At 35.5% G+C, this 22,451-nt stretch overlaps 1 protein-coding gene across 1 annotated transcript in view; it reads right to left on the bottom strand.

The window, feature by feature from the left end:
• The window catches only part of TMEM131 (transmembrane protein 131), a 94,216-nt gene that overhangs the window by 24,917 nt on the left and 46,848 nt on the right, over positions 1-22,451 (bottom strand). Inside the window, exons 5-22 of the mRNA XM_005486413.4 lie at positions 22,125-22,248; positions 21,111-21,227; positions 20,109-20,231; positions 19,373-19,453; positions 16,605-16,755; positions 16,413-16,469; positions 15,440-15,501; positions 10,287-10,395; positions 8,372-8,480; positions 7,480-7,633; positions 7,208-7,378; positions 6,826-6,936; positions 6,605-6,739; positions 6,084-6,188; positions 4,472-4,558; positions 1,225-1,377; positions 996-1,071; positions 777-894 (exon numbers count right to left, since the gene is read on the bottom strand). Coding sequence (XP_005486470.4) covers positions 777-894; positions 996-1,071; positions 1,225-1,377; positions 4,472-4,558; positions 6,084-6,188; positions 6,605-6,739; positions 6,826-6,936; positions 7,208-7,378; positions 7,480-7,633; positions 8,372-8,480; positions 10,287-10,395; positions 15,440-15,501; positions 16,413-16,469; positions 16,605-16,755; positions 19,373-19,453; positions 20,109-20,231; positions 21,111-21,227; positions 22,125-22,248 — 2,043 coding nt within the window. The remainder of the gene's footprint in view (positions 1-776; positions 895-995; positions 1,072-1,224; positions 1,378-4,471; positions 4,559-6,083; positions 6,189-6,604; positions 6,740-6,825; positions 6,937-7,207; positions 7,379-7,479; positions 7,634-8,371; positions 8,481-10,286; positions 10,396-15,439; positions 15,502-16,412; positions 16,470-16,604; positions 16,756-19,372; positions 19,454-20,108; positions 20,232-21,110; positions 21,228-22,124; positions 22,249-22,451) is intronic.

Here is a 22,451-nt window from a genome sequence, read left to right as displayed (position 1 = left end):
CAGCTAAATAGAGGATTCTGTTTAGATCAGACTTTCTCAGGAGTTAATAATATATCACCACTATACCACAGAAGTGATAAGGGATATGCCTTGGTTATACTATTTAGTTGCATACAGACATTTTGCTTCTTCACATGCCTTTTTTGAAAGGGTAATCTGGATGCTATCAACACAAAAGACACACACACTCTTGCTGTTTATGTTAACTCGTGTCCCTTTGACATTAAATCAACTTTATGTATGAGAAGGCAGATATTTAAAAGGTATGTAGCAGTCTACAAAGTTAAACTTTTCTAAATATTAAGTAGCAACCATTAATCTTTCTCAAGGTAAAATAGCAGAAAATTTTGTAATTCACTGAAATGCACAACTCCTGGTATGGTAATGACAGAAAACCTTATGAAATCTTAAAAGGGATATTGAGGATATTATTTTAAAACTGTTTAAGCAGGGATACTGAACAACCAGTACAATCTGGTTTTGGAAATTTTTGCAGAGTAGAAACTGCCTTGCTGTTGCAATCTTGTAAAGAACTCCAGCAACTCAGTGAATAGTAAGTGTCAATGTTTTCTTTAATTTGGGGAAAATTATTACTGTTTTCTAACTTTTAAAATTCTCTCTTTAAAGATATTCCAGAGAAGGCCAAGCAATTCCTTTTTGGCCCCTTCTCATAGAGCACAGCAATATTAATAAGCCTTTTGTTCTATAAGAGCACACATATCACAGAATTAGTACTGACTTAAGGCCTGAGCAAACAACAGGAATATAACACTTACCTATGGCTTGAGTTCTCTTTTATTTCTGTCCATTCTTTGAATAAATTCTCATGCAAATCCCAGTCAGAATCCCATGCATCTTCTTGCATTGCTATGCTGTGCTGAACTTTAGATTCCGCTGTAGGAAATAATGTGGTTTTATAAATCTTCAAGTAAAATCATTACTTAAGGAAAAACTTATTTGAAATTATTTTCATTATAAAGTTGAACTTTACTTACATTTAGATAGAAAAGGCAATCCTACATAACAATGATCTCCACACTGTAAACCAGGATCAAAATAAATATTTGCAATCTGCAAAACATGTAAGAGCTGATCAATTAAACAGCACAGTAAATCTAACAACCAAAGAAAAAAGAGGGAAGATTTCTGTTGAATACAGAAACTTAACATATGCTATATAGAAAAGAGAACTTATAAATGTTTAGAAATAAGACATAAACAAACCTTTGATTTTTTTCCTGGCTCTAAATCTTCTTTATTACTTCTTAGCCTCTTATAATAAAACCTTACATCTTCTGAGAGGGACCGTATGTGTTGTATTTTCACTTTCTGAGAAAAGGAGTTCATAATGTTCAGGCTCTGGTGAACTACTTTCCCCTAAGGAAAATAAAAGGAAAAAAGTCTGTAGGATATGCATTTTTCCCTAGCATATGTATCTATTTATGCAGGCTGGCAACGACCACAGCACTGCTGAAATGTTAAACTGCAATTTTAACTACACTACCTTAAAGAAATGCCATTTGCAACACTTCAAGATAGTAAGTTTCTATGAAGTTGTATTTTTTACTCCATCTGCTTCCAAGCACAGTTCACCCTTCCTTGAAAATTAAGAACACCTGAAGTATCTTGGAAGGGCACAGACAACAGCTCTCTCTAATCAAATCACGATAAAAAATATCAGAAGAGGAAAGGCAAGAGAAAACTTCAGTTTGCTGAGCCTCCTATTACTAAAGGGAAACAGGCTTTTTGTAAAAGATCACTGCTGGCAATTAGAGATGATAATTAGTCATTAAGAATTAAAAATAATCTGAAAGGAAGAGTAAAGGGAAGCTACAGTTATAAAAACTACAGGTGACAGAGAGCTTTTAAAACCCTCTTCCTGCTCCCAAATGCAATTAAGACAGAACACACCAAAACTACATTTAAGAAAAAAGCCAGGAAGTTTTTTTCCCCACACCTTTACAGCCTGCCTGCTTTTCTGAGTCAAACATTATTTCACCTTTTAAGCATAGAAAATTTAGTTTAATTGTCATTATCAAAATCCTTACAATGCTCAAGCTCTACCCTGCCTCAGTTGTAAATCAATGACTCCATGGTCATATTTTACACCTTAACTCAACACTCAACCCTGGTATGTAGAGAGGAAACAAATAATGGAAACAAAAGCAGATAGAAGTGCAACTCAGGACTGCTGGGGAGACTCCAGATTTATGTTAAAAAAAAAATCCGTTTGAGCAAATATAAATATCCAAGGCTATCTTTTAATGAACATGTTTTTCTTGTTCCCCTTAAATCAATACTTTCAACTTAAAAAAAAAATAAATCTAAGTTTAAGTAGAGACATAGGAGAGGTCTTTTGCAGGTTCAAAATTTGCCTGTGGCCACAGGAAACAGTCACATATTGCAACAGTCTCAACAGAAGTAATTGCAGAGGGAAAGAAAGTACAAGAATAAATCCTTAAGAGTACAGTCCTGTTAAACTGAACTAGGAGGTATATCTGAGCTTCATCTGTGAATTCCTATGAGTAACAAACTGCCATCAATGGGACAAGATACAGGTTTGTTAAAGTGTCTAGAACAAATAAATAGTATTTTACTAAGACTTTTACATAGCATTTAGACATGAAACAACAGACAAGGGAAAACAATTGTTCAGCAGTAATAAGTAAAACAGAACAATGCCATTTAACACAGAGGTCCTCAAAGATGAGCTTTGATCAGGGGAGAGTTGAGAGGTGGCACTGTGAGGCAAAGATGACTCTATGAAGCAGAAGTCAACAGAGCTAAGATTGGTTTAAATCAAGACACTGACCTTTACAAGACCTGTACACACTGCCAGTGTATTGCTGACAACCTTCAACAGAATACCAGAAATCACACTTAGGTACAAATACACTAAAACTATGAACAGACAGACAGCTCTGGGAACCAGGCAGCTGCAGGGGAATTACATCCTAAGTATGAACTGAAAAGCATGTGTTACTAAAATAGTAGCACCTAGTTATTCCTGGCTGGTGTAGCTGTCAAGTTTCTCCACCAAACACTGAAACAAAAAGAACTGATGCTATTTCAGGCTTATTTTCATAAGTAATAGAGGCATTACAGAAGAACTAAATGTTAGAGTAGCATGAAGTAAGTGAGCATAAGTTTAGTTTGAAATTATTCCAAGAAAAGTAAAAGTAAAACTAAGTATTTTATGTTCTCAAATATAAAGAACTAAGTGATCAACTAATGGAAGTAGAATGTGAAGCTGACTGTTCTGAAAAGCTTGGGGCTTGAATACAGTAAACAGTATATAATCTTGTCAAAAGTGATAGTTATATCCGAATCTATACTCCCAAACAAAATGCAGGAGGCCAAAGATCCCCTGAAAGAATAATTGTCTGAAAACATTACTAGAAAAGAAGTATGAAGACAATAAAAATCACAGTAATCTAGGGAAGAGAAAGAATAATGACAGCAACAAAGCTATGTCTGAGAAACACAGGTGCTATAAGAAGTATTATCTGCCAAAAAAAAATTAAGCAAAAGAAAATAAACAAACAAAGCTCCCCCAAATAAAAACAAAGAACCCTCCCCCCCAAAAAATTGCACGGCCAAAGCAAAAAAGCTCACAAACAATAATCAAACAAAAAAACCAGAGGCCCTCCCCCAAAAATCAAGCTGACAAGACTGTGGGCATATTACTATGAAATACTGAGAAGCTCTTCAGCCATTTCAGCTAGAACAACTCAAAGGAGACTAAAAAAATATTACTTCTTTATGGTCCAACATAGAACAAAATATTTTTATGTGGCACTCAAAAGGGATATTCTTCACATGAATTCTTCTTCATAATCATAACAATAATTTCAAGTAATTCTAGTAGATTCAGATAGAGAATATAGAAACTGCTTTACGTCCAGTGAATGAAAGGGAACTGAATATTTAAGCAATTTTAACTTATCAAAAACTTATGAAGTAGGTCAAAATGAAGTTTTAGATGTGGCACTCAGTGTAATAAGTACCCATATAATGGTGAGTCTATATAGCAAAAAATCAAAATAGATCTTAAAGATAAAAAACAACTAGTGACCTCTGCAACTGTAGGCATGACTGTTTGACCTCAAGAGTAGCAAAAGACTTCAGAAGAATTTGTGACACAGGAGATCAGAAGGAAGATGGAATATGTGGCAATTGCAGCAAACATTCATGAAGTCCTGCTGACTGACCTATCTTCCTCTGATGAGATCTATCCCATTACATGAGTATTCCAAGATCCCATTCAAGTGGGCTGTTGAGGAGAACTCATGCTTGGAACACGTAGCAGAAAAACCCCAAACAACCCCCAAAATAATGACAAACTGATCCTAACAGTTCAGTAGCACAATCTCCCCAGCAATTTGACACAGAATTCAGGACAGTGGTCTCCCTTGAAAAAGGCATATAAAGACAAACACAGCAAGTAAAAATTTAATCCTAACTCTCTTACCGGAAAAGAAGGTGGAAGAAAAACATGTTTTGGGGAGCACATCAATGAGCCTACAGCAATCACAGCCTTCACTGGTATAGTTAAAATCTGGACAAAAAAAAAAACCCAAGAAAAATTTAGAAAAAAACTCCTTACATTTCCAGCTTTTAAATCCTCTTCCACTTTTAAACTGCACAGAATAACAAAACCCTGAAATTCTACAATTAATGTAGTCTAGGATTATACAGACATTTAAAACATGAAGACATGAATTAAGATTTCAACCCATCATCATATTCTGAATAGTCACAGCATAGTGTCAGGAAGCACTCCTCACTTCCTTTCTACATGGAACAGAAAAGCATACTGAAAACATAAGCTCCCCAATGGGATATTATATAGGTCTCATTTGAATGGAGCTTACTTTGCTGGAAAAGAGGAGAGTAACATCTTTAAAGCAACTGAGGGAAGAAAATACACCCAGCTTCTCAGAACATGGTGTTATTGTAATACCTTGAGACCACATTGAAAAAGTAGCTGGAAGGGATGGCAATGAGATTCAAGTGCCAATACAAGTAGAATAACTTGTAACAAGCAAGAAAATAAAATGCTTCAGAATCTGTAGCTGAAAGGTCACATACATGCATGGATATAACACAAGAAAGCTTAAAATCTCCAATAACTGGCAGAATTTGGGAATTTCTCATTTTCTGTAGCACCATCAGAACTACACAATCAGTGATATAATTTCCTGACCTCATAAGCACAGAGTCACATTTTTTTCCATATATCACAAAAAGATATTAAATACAGATGGCATTATTCATTAGACTCTGTCTCCTGCAAAAACAGGGCACATGAAGTTGAGGCAACCAGTTGTTCTCTCCCATAATAATCAGTGCAAGGATTCGGTTTTATCAACTGCCAGCAAACTGTGGCAAGCTGCAGTATGGTCTAGTGGGCATGGGGGTATCCAGTCTTTTTAAACCTTAATGATTCTATGACTCTCCAAAACAGTTTTCACATTGCATTTTGACAAAAAATGGCTGATATTACAGCTTTGTTTCAGTAACTGATAATGTGGAGAAGCACATTGTCAGTGCATGACATGCCCCAAGATCCATGTATTGATGCTTTGAGTATGCATTTTGACAAAAAATGGCTGATATTACAGCTTTGTTTCAGTAACTGATAATGTGGAGAAGCACATTGTCAGTGCATGACATGCCCCAAGATCCATGTATTGATGCTTTGAGTATGCATTTTGACAAAAAATGGCTGATATTACAGCTTTGTTTCAGTAACTGATAATGTGGAGAAGCACATTGTCAGTGCATGACATGCCCCAAGATCCATGTATTGATGCTTTGAGTATGTGTCATGTCACTGAAGAACCCAAACTGCAAAGCATTAGGTCAGATTTAAATGAATATTTCTGAAAGCCAGACAAAAATCATAATAGAAGCATAAGTAAGCCTTCTGTTGTATGATGCAGGGTTAACTTGCAAAGATAACCTGACCTCTGGAGTTTCCTTCCAACCTCAACTCATGCTACAGTCTGTCCACTAATACAGCACTTAAAGAACTAAACAGATCTTTTGGGCAATACCCATTTATTATACAGTAAATATACCTCATAATCTGTTGAAATTTGTACAGCTCCATCATGAATTCCTTCCAGTTCCTTCGCTATTAGATTTACTCTGAACACTGCATAATAGCCTGATGCGAGTATCACCTGTAAATGGTAGAAAAAGTCACCAATGTATTCCATTAAACAAAAAGAAATTTCACTAAAACCAGACTCAAAATCCATTTAAAACTACTGTCAGTGATAAACAACGAGTTCATATACATAAATGACTAACACAAAAATTATATATTCCCTTGTGGTGATAAATTTCCACTTATCCCAGATTAACAACAAGCATCATGAGGGTATTGAGATTGATTAGGTTTGGAAAGGGTAAATATAATGCTGCTCCTTAAAATAAATTTAGGAAGCCTACATGCTTTATCATACTCAAGTTCAGACAAAAATTAAGAATTCTTATCTCTCCTCTGCTAAAATGAAACTGAAAACTTGCAGAGGTTTGTCTCTTTTCTCCCCTCCTATATCTAGCTTTAAAGCAATGAATTCAAAGGTTTACTTACTGAAGACTGATCAGATGCAGTAGCATTTTGTAGTTCGTGGTGGTTTGCAATTATTGTTGTTCTGTTTCCCTTTTCAGTTGTTAGAAGTTCTACGGCCAAACCATCCCCTATAATATGCCAACTTTTTATAGCCAGCTTAAAAAGAACAAAAGGTATTGTTTTCAGTAACAACACTGCTGTAAATTTTTTAAAAGATAAACTAAAAATAAATGCATCCTCACCTCTATTGGATTGCTGTTGATGACTGCAAATAAGATGCTGGTAGCTTCTGTTGCACTCAATATGCCAAAATCTATAAATCGCTCCTCACTTTTTGGTGACAGTACAAAGTACTAGAAAGATTGATAAAAGTATTTTAGCATAAGTGAAATATAAAGTGTGCTCAAACTGTAAGCTCATTAAAAATCACATTATAATTTTAATACAACACTATCATGACAATCTCAAAATTCTAAATGAATAAACTCCCTATGTAAAACTAAAGACTTTAAGGGAACAAAAATGAACTTTTCAGCAAACATCGAAGTAGAATAAAGAATTAAAGAGTCTATGAAGTCTGCCTCTAATTACACAGAAGTTGCCAAAAAAAGGGAAAATACTTACATCAAGAAATCCTGTGTATGCTCGGACAGGTAGGTGAAATTTAGAAGCATTGGTGATAAGTAGGATATTATTATCAACGTGAACAGATGATGTGGAAGGCATAAAATGAAGTGTAAAAATATATCTTGATTCATTGGGTGGAATTAAGACTGGTTTACTGAAGTTCTGGACCTAGATCAGTGAACAATGAAGACCAAGGTTACAACTGAACAAAGTGTATCACATTTAAGCATTTACTAATAGGTAAAAGCATTCACTGAAATGGGACTTACTTTAAACATTGGTTTTGCTTCTTCTGGTAACACAACATCATGTATAAGGACTGCAAAACTGAATGTGTTTGTTAAATAGATCAGTCTTTCCACAGAATCAGCAGCACTGTCACGGATGTGAAAGAGTGTGGCAGCATGATCAAATCCTAAATAACTACCAAAAGAAAACAGAGTAAAGAAAATAAAGATTTTCCTCAAAGTGTTTTCCTTACACAAAGAAAAGAATTCATTATTTCAAACAGCTAAAAAGATACATACCCCACTGCATGGTGAAACTATATTATCACTAGCACTATATTAGCACTACGGGGACATCAATAAATAAGTAATTCAAATAAGATAAGAAAACATGTAACTAAGAGTAACAGAGGGACTAAAAGGAAGTGTTGAAGTATTAAGAAAATTTGCAGATCATGTGTACTTTTTATTAGCCAAATCATGTGTCTGCAGCACAAAGTTGTGATAAGGCAAGGTTTAGTTTGTTGGCCGTTAAAACAGTCTGCCAGTTCTGTTGATAAAATAGCACCTCATTCAAAATGTTTTTAAAGTCAACTTAGTCATACTTAGTAAATAAGTAACAAAACCCAAGGAAACACAGCATTCTTCCAAAATTTTGCTTAAAACCAAAAGCACCTTCTCTACCCTTACTTCATATGGCAATAGAACAGTGAATGCAAAAGCAGAAATGTTTTCAATACTGCATTTTTAAAATGTCTCATCTGCAGTCTTCAGCTGCTCTGAAAACAACTCACTAAGATCAATTCTAACTCAAGCCTTGAAACCAACTTACTAATGGCTAACACTGCTTCATCCATTTGTTTACAAACAGGAATAATCCCCTCTAATTTAGAGCATTTAGTTTTTGAACTATGTTCAGTTACTGGAAGCTTACCCATCCAACACTTCTGCTTGATACGGTATTTCAAGTTTGGAATAGCTCTTCTCTTTTGCTTTAACAGTTATTTTCCCAGAAGACTGTGATGCTCTTTTTGCTTTTGATGCTGCACACACAAGAATGTAAGTTTTTTAAAGCTGACAAAAATGGATCCATTAAGTTATACTAGAATGAGTGGAAGAATAAAACCACAGAGCTAGCCCAGAAATTAATAATCGTGGAAGGAAAAAAGCGGAGCTTAAGGGAATTTCAATAACCAAACTGACATGGTGTAAAGTCTATGAAACAAGAGATCCCAATTCTGAAATCTTCCCATTTAACACCAGTTAGATGACCTGCCCAATTTACTAAGCTTTTCTACAATAGGGAAGCCTGATTGTTGCTGTCACATAAATAACCTGAACATGTCCAGAGGATCATTTGCATCCAGATGAATTGAAGTCTCCACTAAGAATATGGAATAAAACTATCCCTCTCCTAACAGAACAGAAGCTCAAGACTGCTGGGCCCCTCAATTAGAATTAGCAGTAGAGAGGATCTTAATAATGAAGAAATGAAAGACAAACTAAATGTTGCAAAAAGATAAGCAGAATCCATGTAAGAACTTAAACTACACAAGCACCAAGAGTGATGCTCACAGATCTGCTCCAAGATCACAGAACAAGCAATGGCAGCCTGGTAGCGGTAGTGCCAAAAAAAAAAAAAAATCAAGGTATTCAAATACTAATTAAGAGAAGCCACCAAGCCCCTAAAGCCCCTGCATGTAATTAGGACAGCTGAAATTGCATATATTTAGGGCTGGCTGCTTCACTGATAAGAATTCATCAAGTCAATTCCTTAAACACATTAAGCAGCTTAACTGGGTATTTTTCCCAGGAACCACCATTCCTTCTAAGATGCACCATATGTTAGCCAGTAGACCCTCATATAACAATTCCCACCAGCTTCAAAATCTGAATGTATTATCACCTTAGGTTGACAGAATTCATCTCTTTCAGAAGTCATAAGCTAAAATGTACTTCACTTGTTTTAGAAACCATGAGCTATTACATTTCTAAAGTGCTAATCCATAAATGGTAATAAAAATCAATTCTTTCCTCTTTTTCTATGCAACTTCTAAAATTATGTCTACCACAACTATTTCATGTCTAAGATTCCATTTTTAAGCAATCCAGGCAGAAAAACTTACAGCACCAACTAGTATCTTAAAGCAGTAACATCTGAGTAGTCACCACCATTTTAACAGTTGATTAAAATCTCTATAAAAACAGAGGTGCCTTTCTACAAAGTGTCAGCATAGTATTTAAAGTCACACTGTGTAGGAGAAAAATCATAGAATACCAGATTGAAGGAGACATCAAGGACCCCTGGGTCCAACCTTTCCTGGCAGAAGTACAGTTTAAACAGGATGTCTCAGCACCCTGGCCAGATTGATTATAAGTGCCCAACACTGCAGAATCCACCCCATGTTGGGGAGATTATTTCAATGGCTGATTGTTTTCATTGTGAAAAATTTTCTTCTTGTGTCTAATTGAAATTTCCCCAGGAGTAACTTGTACTTGTTACCTTGTTTGTTAGGATTTCTCAAAAACAAATGTCTGCTTAAAACAAACATACATTTAAATAACCAGGGCCTTAACATAAGAATACAGTTATGTTTATTAAAAAAATTAAGAATATCTTCTCATCTGTATTTACCAGTCTAAGATACTTGTCCATCATAAACAAAGACAATCCTTTCAGAAATAACTGAAGTTCAGAAGAATTGTAAGCCTTTTCCAGGTAGGAGAATCCCATTTTCTTCTCAAAATTATGAACAGTTTTTTGTTTAGATAGTGAAAATAATCGATGAAACTTCAGTAAGTTTTCAGAAGCACTTGACAAGTTCTAAGAAGAGAGGAGCAGTACTTACCATCAAAGCTAATGCTTGCAACTTTGGTATATTTACTTTCAGAGGCTTTTAACGTAACGGGCTTGAAATACACTGTTATCGCTTCGTTCTGTGGTGTAGGTCTAACACTCTGCAAACAAAATATGAAGCATCTGTAAATGTTTCACAGCTAACATGCTGTGAAACCTTTCACAGTGATAAAACTGCAACTACTTTTGGTCAAGCTCTTGCAGGTCTGTCTTTCCTATAAGAAAGCAGCATTACTAGTGGTTTTAGAATTTTTTTCAGGTCCTACAAATTACTCAGTCAATATACAGGAAAGTAGGAAACAGTGAGTTCTCCTTGGGGATGTTGAATTAAGTGGCAATATGGCCAGAAACATATTAATAAAACAGAAACCAAACCTTATTTAAATTAGGATTTAATTTTTGTTCTTAACACTGCAGGGCTACAATAGCTAGGATATTTGTTTCTGGTGCACTCACTAACAAAGCTGTTAAATTACTTGTGCAACTACCAGAGAGGATACAGACATCTCCTTAGTCTCTAATCCCATGATAAGTCTGCAGAGAAAAAAAATAACTAACTGTATAGAGAAACATTTTGTAGATCTGTGATGACACTCATTCTACACTAACACCTTACAAGGTCACCCTTTACATCTGAGGATTACTGTTTTAAACTAAAGGGAAAAGGTAAATGGCCATCACTGGAAGAGCTATTGTGTCAGTCAACAGCCAGAGCAGATTTGTAGAGGTACTCATTGCTGTGCAGCAGGATAAGGGATTCCATGTCATCTGAAGACTCTATAGAGATTGCTAGCAAACCATCTAGATTCCATGGAGAAGCTGGGCATGAAGCATTTAAATGCTCTTATTCTTGTTTTGCTTAAAATTAGGATGGCTGCCATGATTCTTCCTCCCCAGCTGTCTCCTCCTGCTTTAAGAACAGCTCAGCTGCTCACATAGCAGCTGTTAAGCCACAGCAAATCACAGGATGCTGCATTAAGAAAAGTGAAATGAGTGCTGCCTTACCTTCTGCTGGGCTGCAGAGGTTTAGCACCTGTTTAATAAGCAGCTGAGCCTTTCTTGGTCAGGGAGGAAGGCAGACAGCTAGTGGCACGAACCAATTACAGTTCTTCCAAGCCAAGCTGTCCTTGATTGTAAATTAAAGCCATAAAAGTGTGCATAAATAACTTAGTTCTGCAGACCACATGATCTTTAGTGGGAACAAGCAGCACTACTCCTGCAGCTAATGAATAATCTCTGTTAACTCAAGCAGAGGTTTTGTATTTTGGATTTATAGCACTGACCTTTGTCCACCACTATATTTGCATATATGGGGTGCAGATATTTGGTATTTCTTTTCATAAGTCAATGAATAGTTATCTCAATTTTCTTCTAATGAGATCCACACTACAAAACTAAAATCTTGGCAGATCTTAAAAAAAAAAACCCTCCTAAGGTAGATGAAATCAAAGCTGCGATAAAGTTCACAACTTCTGGATGACAGAGACAATAAATATTTTCAGAAGCTCTTTTCATGCAAAATGCTTTCTTTAATAGCTGGTTTGAAATAATGCTGATTTTCATCTAGTAAATCAAACTGGAATTATTCAAAAGGACAGCCTGTTACAAAAAAAAAAAAAAAAAGGCAGGTTTCAGAGGTGCATCTCTCAAACTACAAGTGAAACAAACCTACATGTATTTACTCAATGTCTACAGCTGGTGAATTTAGTTAAGGAAGGAATTTACACTGTTTTGTTGAAAATTTCTGAACTACATAATGCACATTTCCCATTTGTTGCTTGATTAAATGTTATAAAAGGAAATACAAAATTAAGACAACCAGGGAAAAACAAACATCCTTTCGGTATCCTTTCACATTTCCTCAAATTTCAACCTATTTCAAATAAAGCTCAAGTAGAGTCTGTCCTGAAATATGCATTAAAAACCATCATCAAAACAAGTTCCATCAAGAATGTAATACCACCAATTTTCTCAGAAAAATTCCTAACAGCAACTTTTGTAGGGAAGAATAATTTTAAATAGACATACTTCAGTAACACATGGCTCTCCCACAGAATGACCCACTCAAGACTCCTGACCCTGCTCTGTGAAGACACATTCAATATTTAGCATAACTGCAGAAAATTAAGATCTTAAATGTGCTAAAGGACACAAAGAGGGGCTAAAACTTTCTGCTTTTGCAGGAGTTCTTGAGAAAGACTTTGAGGGTTTAAGGACACTTGCGCTACATGTATTCTAATAAACTGAAGAGTATGGGCTGGAAGACTGGCTCATGTTCATCTATAATGTTTACCAGTCAGAAGGCTCCTAAGCCTAGTTTTGTCTTATCCCCCTAGCATAGACAAAAAAGCCCTGTGGCTACAGGTAGCAGATTAAGGCTGGTTCCATTAGTGTCAGAACCACCTCTGAACTGTTTTATTCTCTTTTACAGACACAACCATCAGAAATTTCTTGGCCTTCTGTTTAAACAGAGAAACACCTAACTAATTAAAGTTCACCTTCTCCATAAAGAATCATCCAGTACATGGAACAAACTACTGTATTCCTTGATAATTTTGAGACGCATACACCTAAATGTGAAAACACAACACAGAAGCAAACTACTTCTTGCAGATTCCTAAGAGAAATTAACCCCGATTCTTAAGCTGGGACAGAACATAATACTTTCTTACACAAACACTTTAGTTTTCAAACTGATACAATTCAGCTTCACTAAGGCTGTCCTGAAGTTCCTGGCTCTCAGGCATCAAATATGATCAGGACCTCAAATTTTGAAGTATGCCTTCGCTTTCAGCAGTCAAACAGGCCTAAAGTGCCATAAGGAAACACCAAATTTACATTATAGAGAAGGGATAAAACAAGTGTTCAACAATCTACATTTACCAGATTTTTGACAGAATGGCTTAATTGTTGCAGCATGACTAGTTTATCCAGTCATGAAATAAGCATTATTATCCTTAATAATGGAACAAACCCTACAAAATGAGGGAGATATTATAAGTAGTTTTAAAACTTGAAAATTATTTGCTTGCTCTTATCATCCTCAACCAGTTTGCTGGACCACAGCATGACTAAGTGCTTGAAGGCAGAACAACCACAAGTCTGGCAACAGTACTAGCAGTCTCTCACACACTGATGACCTGAAGATATTTAGCTCCTCCAGCACCCAGCTTAAACATATGCTAAATATAGCCTTGGCCTTTTCTTCTGACATTAAAATGAAATTTGTCACACAGTCTGTCTCACTACTTTTAAACTAGCTCTAAAGGGTCAGAAATGTATTTGTCAAGCTTTCCTAGAAGTAAGTTATTCACCAAGTCCCTTCTTGGTGAAATTCTTTACTCTTGCTTTCCACTTTGAAATTCATTGATTGGCACAGCAGCAGAAATTCACCAAGTGTTTCAAAAGCTAGAAAGTTTACAAACTTCCCAACAAAGCTGTCCCTTAATGAAAAGAACAATTGACCTGTGATTGTCAGTTGATGTGCTTTTCAGTGTGCCATGTGATACACTGAAAAACACATCATGTCTGGACCTCTGTAGTAGCTTTTTCCTTGCAAAAGTGAGCCCCAAAGGCTTTAAAAATACCAAATCAACTGCTTTGACACACAGTAAAAAAATTATTTCTCGGGAAAAGTTTTGTCATTATATGTATAAAGGTTATCACGTAATAGCCTTCCATTAGATTGGTATTTATGGTTTACAGCCCATAGTCCAAAGACATGAGCTTAAAAAAAAAAGATGGGCTTGGGTCTTTTTTTAAATGGAGGAGTATGAATTAGGCACTACACAACCAGATAGGTATTAGAAATGATACTGATGGTCTGAAAATGTGGTTATTTGCATTGTACACAGCAAGCATATTACACGCTTTAAAAAAATAATAAAAAAAGCCAACCAACAAGTAAACTGTCAAATCTAAAACAAACTTGCAAATACAGCTGGAAAAATAATTTATTGAATTTACCAACCCTCTCAATGCAAAAATCATATACCTATACAGGTCTTTTTGGTTTTTAAAACTCCCTATGGAAGTTGTGCCATAGCTTACAAAGCCATGATTCTTATAAGATCACCTGACCTCACTGTTGTAATAAGCATCAGGACCTCAATGAAAAAGAATCTTTTTGCAGTATACTGTAAGAGTCTCTTGTCTTGAAAATTATTAGTGAATAACACCTTAGCAAGCACTGCAATGGTCCATTGTCACTGTGAAAACTTATCTTCCAAGTTCACAAATCCTAAGATTTTGCTAGATCTCTACTATTAAAACACTCTTCCTCATAGTTGCAGCTTCAAGCTTTATAAACACAGAGATGCTCTCCAAAATCTCAGTAAGGAACCTTTGCCAATCCTTCAGTCATTCTTTTGGCTCCTCTGGTTCCTTTTCAACACTTCAACACTTTTTGAAATGCACTGGGACAAGGTATAGCTAGCTACACAACTAAATCTGGAAAGGAAGGAAGACAGGAAGGGAAGAAGGAGGAAGTGAGAAAAATAGTGGGCAATGAGAAAAATCACACAGGAAGAAGGTATGAATGAACAAAGGCGGACTACCAGACTAGTGCTGAATTTCTGAAGTAAAAACAGAAAGTAGAAAATCCACATTTCTACAATTCTGAAGCTGGCTGCACTTCACTTTCAGCTCCAGTGGTCTTACTGTACAGGGCCCTAGAGTCTTTGGGTTCTTTTGTTATTTCAAGCAACAAAGCAGATAAGCTCAAGACAAAAAGGGTAATTTTACAGGCAGCTCCTGGAAGCCACTCTTGGCTTATCTTAAAAAATTATGTTGGAGAACCACTTTATATACTGATGTGTAAATGTGATGAGGACAAAGAATCTTACGGAGACTGTATTAATCTCACCCACTGAACATGAATTACTGTTCTCAAGTGTAAGTTTCCAAAGGTTCAGATATAGCAGGTACAGCCTAAAACTGCTGTTCAGAGCATTCAAAGGAGACTATGACACAAATTAATTTTAACATGCATAAAAATTATCTGCTCTGCTATTAAGTAACATTTTCAGTCACACATCACCTAGCTTCTAATTCTGACCACTACATGGTAAACCTGTGAATCATCAATTTTCATGAGAAAAAGTAAATCCATGTAGAAAGTTTCAAATTGAAAGAAATCAAACTTACTGTAATTGGCACATCTTTTGTTCCTGAATTTAATAAATGCAGATTTAAAATTTTTGGCAGATCTGTTAAAGAACAAAAAACACACCTGTCTATTAGGCTATTTTAACATGTGAATCTTATATAAAGTCATTTACACTAGCTGATTTCTTATATACCTCTATTGTTCAGTGTTAAAAAGTTATACTAACACGACAGAATAACCAGTCAAAATGGCTAGTCCCAACAAAATTGCCTTTTTGTGCATCAGTAGGCATTACATACTTCAGCTTACCACTCATATTTCTAATACATTAAGAAGTGAACAGGCTAAAAATACTATAATCAATGACTTTTTCAGATACACCATGTTCAGAAGAAATTACTCTTACTTGAAAATCTTTACATGTTTCAGAAGTAGCATGGAAAAGTTCTTCAGAAGCTATCTTTTTTAATTGAACAGAAGATAAATACTGCCTTTTGCCAGCAATAAATCTCTCTTACAGTTTCAAAAAATATCTCTAGTTTTACTACTTTCTGATCACTAGTATTTTTACTGCTTTTTTAACACTAAACATTAATGTTAAATGTTAAGTCCAAATATGTTAGAGGCAATTAAAAAAAGATCCTATCATAAAACATTTGATCAAGTTTGCCCACCTTCACTTCTCCCCTGTCTGACAATTATTAAGACTTAGAAGTGAAGCAATTTTCACAAATTCACAAACCAATTGAACTGAAATGCTTTTCAGACTAACCCATGTGCAACTGTGTAACATTAACCTTACTATTGGACTTACAACCTGGTGTGCAAACTACTGCTTGCTTGTACACACCCCAAGTACTCTTGCATCTGTGCACTATTGTGACCCACTGTTGTAATCTGTCTTTTTAAAAGCATCATTCCACAGGCAATCCTGACCAGGACAAAGGTACTGGGCTTTCCCCTCCCCACCCTATTCCTGATCAATACTTTGAGAACTGAAGACTGGTTTACCTTGTGTTCGTAGTGTACCAAAATCTAGCATTTCTGTTGATGAATAGATTCCTGGTGCTTAAAAGAAAAAATAAAATTACAATTTTCTTATTATACTAAGAGTTAATTAATTTGAATAATTGTAAAAAAAACCCAACCAAAACACGAAACAAACCCAAAAATCAACTGAACCCCAACCACTCTTTCACTAACCTGTTGTAACTTCTACTTCAACAGGCAGAATAATAACTTCTGTGTTGTCTGAGGCATTTGTTTTTATTCTAATGAAGGCTGTATGATTATCTGCTTCTCTTGAAGAAAAGCTGGCTCTCATCACTCCTTTTGTTTCATAGGGAGGTATTTCCTGATAAATAACCAAAGCACATCTATGAGAGCGCAGTAATTACAAAAAAAGATGTCACACCAAATAATTACAATAGAAGCATTGAATAAAATTGTGTTAAGAGAAAAAGCTACAATAGCAGGAAAAGATAGGCTTCATATAACTAAAATTCCTATTTAATTTATAAAGGATAGTTGTAATCATCTAATATGACACTGATTAAAACTAGGTATATGCAAGAGAACTTTCATGTCCCATTCGATTAAGTTAACAATTCTAGTATTTTAAGTTTTATGTATTCAAATTGTGGTAAAAAAGACAGTAGACTACATTAGCAGGATCTGGCAATAAACAAAAGATAGTCAGAAAAAAATTTTGACAGTAATATTAAATATTGAATTTGAATACTGTTTTTTCTCCAAAGCAGACACAGGCCATACAGTTTCAGTGCTAAACCCAAACTAAACCGTGCACAACTCCATTCAGCTAGAAGCTTGTGGAGCTCCACGTTTATTAGTCACTATGTAATTTGGAAGAGAAAGCAAAAAACTAATTTCAGTTGCTGTACCATGCCTATTCTGCCAGTTCTAATCTGCATTCAGGGTTTGAAAGACATCTCTTTCTGTATTTTCTGAACACATCTGCAGCACAAGACTAACTTCAGCACTACAGCTGAAATACTAACATCATATTGTTTTCCTCATCACATTACAGAAGGTCTGAGGATTGGATTTTTCGTCGGTTGCTTGGTGCTTGTTTTTAAATAGAAGATGAAAACCTTGACTGGAAATTTTCTAAGGCACAATGACTGCAGATGTATATTTTGAAAGCTGTTGAATATCAAAGTAAGAAGATTTCAAGTTCTGTTTTCACTGACCCAACATAATGCAGCCATTCATTAATGTATCAAAGGATGTGATCTGACTCTTCCATATGTGTAACTAGGGATCCAAAGCTGGTCAGATCAAAAAATACTCCTGCATGTGCAGGCTGCTCCATCCAATCATTCAAACATTTGGCATCAGAACAATTTTATACAATTATGTATATCCATATGTCAATGTATCATCACCACATCTCAAGTAATTTCTGCTGCTTTGAAGCTTTTCTAACGGCAGTACTGCTCTTCACATAACCAATACAATGATGTATTTGTGTATTTCCTCCTACTGGTTTGATTTCTTAAAGCTGCCTTATTGTTTTGAAATACCAATGGTTATATGAAAATGCATACCAATGGGTATGAAAATGGATGGATAGAGGAAACAAGAGGATTAGTCCTTGCCAGACACTGGAAGCTTTCACATGTGAGTCATCATTGCTTTAACTGGCAACCTGGCCAAGGGAAGCCAAAAAGCTTCATGCTCTGAAAAACATCCCCCCTGAGTTCTCCTGACAACCAGGAAGGGGCTGTCTTTAGAAGCAATGCAATTTGACCAAAGCAGTGTAAAAACATTAGGACAATAACGTTTTAAAATCCATTTACATGTGTACATCTAACCCTCGGTATCTGTTTCCACTGCCTTTTTAAAATGTTGTGATCTGTGTTAATACTTATTTCCTTGCAACTTTTGTACCTAAAACTAAAATACTGCCATTCTAATGGACTTTCTCCAGAAAATAAAAGAATTAAGAATTGTGATTGTCCTTTGTAACTCACTTGGAAATACTCTCCTAAAACAAATATAACTGTCACATTACTGCAATGATGCACTTGAACAAGAGACAAACTTAGGAGCCCAATGGTTCTGAGGTCTCTCCTAGACCAGAAACCAGTCATCAAAAAATCAAGTAATTCTAACTGAAAAGGAAAATAGGTTTTGTATCTAGCTGGACAATACCAATGGTGTGACATACAGCATTCAGCCAAGAACTGTACCTTCAGGATGCTTCTAAATTTTATTTCACTTAAAGATATCAGTATGTGTTACTTCAAACCAGATTTAATGAGCCAGACCACAAGTCCATCCAATCCACTATCTTGTCTCTAGCAGCAGACATGATGTAAGTAGGGAGTAGCTGCAGGGTATGCATGTAGGAGTATTTCCCAGAACAGTTTCCAGCCACTCTCAACACATGATCTAGGGATTTACTTCAGCTACATACACTGCTGTTTTATTTAGTAGTCCATAATAGATTTTTCTTCCCTAAGTTTGTTTAGCTTCATTTTTGACCCTTGTGTGCATTCATAGTAATTTGCAGGAAGGACTGTCTAAGTTAAAAAATCCCAGCTCCACCAAAAAAGCCAAGACAAATTAAAAAAAAAAAACCTAACCAGCAAACCAAACAGAAAAAGATGTATATTATTTTACTGTGGGTTAGATCCAGCTGACAGGTCTCCAGGACAGAAAGCTCAGGTAGGTGTAATTCATTCTAATGGGAATCATTTTATTTTTCACATTTCAAAACAGCACAGCTCAATGAATATGGCTTATCTTAATTAAACCTTTCATTCAACTCCTACTACCATAATATTAACAGACCCTGCTACTGTTTCCATTTTTATGGGGTATTTTAAATGATTATATGACAAGACACAACATTAGTAAAGAAAACAACAAAACCCAAAGCCTAAGCTCATATCAAAATAAAACCTCGCAAATAAATACAATGAGTGTTGCAAGACATGACTACTCACCCACAGCTTTCTTGTACCTCCCTGCTGACCTGTTGGAAGCTCTAAATGGAGATCACCTCCACTGGAATACATTTCTACCACCTGAGGTGGACAACAGGAAAATGTCAGCACTCAACCTTAAAGGGATCCTGTTTACTTATCAGGTATTATCATGGGCAATGGCATAGGTTAGTGACTACTTGATCACTGGAATACCTTACAAATTCACTTTAATGCTGATGTAGCCACTTGCTAGTGATACACTTTATGTGATTTCATTTTACTGTTTGTGAATCACTTAACTGAATCAGAATTTGGTTAGGTAGAGACATCAATCCTGCTCAAACATCAGAATAGTTTCCAAGATTACATACTGGGGTATACTGAAACAACACCGTATGCTGTGCAAACCAGACAGAATAAAGCTAAGAGGCATCACTGGATTAAAAGATTTGTTGCTTCAGTATTTCTCCTAATTACTAGTGAAGTTTAAATCTTTATTTTTCAGTAATAACAAGCCTTTTAAAAACTGAAATTTCTCTGGAAAATCTCAATTTAGGAAATTAAGAGATCTGCAACTATAATCTAAAATGTCTAGAACTGATTTGCATTTGAGCAGAAAAAAAATCTTGTAATATGAAACACATGACCTCGAATAGCTCTAAAGTTCAAACAGAATTTTAAGTAGTACCAAAATAAACAAAATTTCAGTTTAATACCATAAACAAGCATTTAATGATTTTTCTCTTATGCTCACCTGCAAAGGTTCACTGTGAGGGTTATGGATATTTATTATAGGAGAGAAACTGCTATTTACAGGAACTCGTGCCCCAATAAATGGGCGCAATCGATAGGGGTTCGGAACTCCAATGCCAAACACCTGGTTCAGAAAAAGAAACACAAACTTAAATAGCTGTATGTAATTGTTACAGAGCCTAACATGCCCACCCATTTCAGCAATTCACCATAAAGTCTTTTTGATTATAGAATACTTATCATTAATTCTTAAAAACCAGTATCATACTAAAGCTCTGAAATAAAGAAACTGGTTTAGTTTGCAGCTAAAGGCTATTCCTCATTTCTACTAATTACTACTATATACACATTCACTGAAAAACAGACAGTCAAAAAGCCATCTTTTTTTCTGACCCTCTAGAATAGAGTGCCATAGATAGATACCAGCTAAAGGCTAAAGAAATAGGAAATGTGCCTTTAATCACATCATTATGAAACTATCTATACTGGGAAGCATTTTTGTTGGTTTTGCTTGCAAAACATTGTCGTGGTAAGAGTTATAGTCTTTCAACAAGAGGATTTCTCTCATTTTTCACTTATTGGTCTCTCTCACCTGTCTGAATTATCTTTCTGAAACTCCAGTGAGTAATTTTTTACCAGCTTAATGAATAATATTGTCTTGCCAACGGATCAGATAAGTAAAGGGCTAAAAGATGAGCTAGATCCCTACAATGAGCCACTAAAATAACACATGCAATAAAGGTATTGGGAGGATTTTAAATCCTATGTAATTTCATTGATCTGGCTTACAGTACTGCCCTACTGATCCTTACAATGGTGTATCTGCATTACAACAAACAACAGGGATGGAAACTTCTTCAACTGGGTTGATGGAAAAAAATCCCTCAAAACCAACAACCTACCACTGCTATGCAAGTATCCTTGGATGGTTATGCATCCCATAATAGACACTGCTTTGCCTGATTCACACTTCATTTTTCTGAAAAATGTGTAATTCTCTTACCTGATAAGTAAATACCCCATGATTAGAAGTGTTAATAAATAAAGTGTTCTCTACATTTCCCACTACTCTTGCGAGGAAAACTACATCAAAGGACGTATTTCCTCCTGGAAGAATTTTCTGGAAAAAACAAAAGCAAGCAAGCAGAGGGATAAGCAAAACTGTTTACTGAATAAATTGCATCATGCAGATGAACAATAGTTTTTGTGATGCAGAAATCTTCATGTATCCCTTGTGGAATACTGACATTAGAAAGTCAACAGCAGATTTGGAAAGAAAAAAGTAGAACTTCCAAATAAATGGAATGCATAAACTACTAAAAATAGCAATAATTTCGAACTATTATCTATTGTAGGATCACATTTAATTGAATTTTTGTACTGAATTCTGAATTTAGAGTTCAGCTTATCACAAAAATATTTTACACTGACAGTTCAAAGGTCACTGGAGAAATGCAACTGCTACAAGACTTCCATAAATGTAACAGGTTGCTTATCACAGACAGGTTCTCTGAATTCTTTCACATTTACATGGTTCTTGCTAAGCCACAGCCCCTGCAAACAAAACTGAAACTAGAGGACTCTATCTGACAGCAGAGTGGTTAGCAGTTAACTCTGCTGACAACACGCTTTTGAACGTGCAAGTTCCTGTATCACAATTACTTACAGCTCTAAGTACACTGGAGTAACTACTGCACACTAACACTACTTCACATGACTCAGAATATTCAGAAAATTTATAGGAAGAGTCTGTTTCTGTAAGTGCTCTGAGGAAATGTACTCACTTCAGCAACAAAGGAGATCTGCTGTTAAACCATCAATTATATATTTCCAACATAGTCAGGACTCCTTGTGTTTCTGTGCTCAGTTCAAATTTGCTCTAATATGAGATGAAGAACTGCAGTATTTAATACTTCTAGATATGTCATTATTGCAGTAAGTCACTCTTTTAGAGAAGTTTCCATTCAGATTTGAGAGAAAGAAGAAAAGCCAATTTTGAGAAAGTAAAAAAACTTACCCTATTTTGGAAAAATGATGCATGAAAATGTGATGTTGTAGCAGATATTGATACTAATGTAATTGTTTCTTCTGAGCTAGGGTTATGTAGGTAAACTTTTTCCATTTTTGGCATTCCAACTGGCCTGTCAAAAAAAAAAGAGAGAAAATATTTACAAAGTGTCAGAAATCTAGACAATAAAGAATTGGACTTTTTTTGCATTGCACGAGATAGGAGAATAAAAGTGATGAGCACTGACAACAGAGATTTGCATTTAATGCTTTTCTCAAGTAACATATGTATATTGGACCTGTAAGAATTAATTAGTTAACATACTTTCCATTATTT

Source organism: Zonotrichia albicollis, chromosome 2 (genome assembly GCF_047830755.1).
Source record: "Zonotrichia albicollis isolate bZonAlb1 chromosome 2, bZonAlb1.hap1, whole genome shotgun sequence".
Lineage (NCBI taxonomy): Eukaryota > Metazoa > Chordata > Aves > Passeriformes > Passerellidae > Zonotrichia > Zonotrichia albicollis.
Note: the sequence above shows the minus strand (reverse complement) of the source record. Positions and strands in the feature narration are given on the sequence as shown.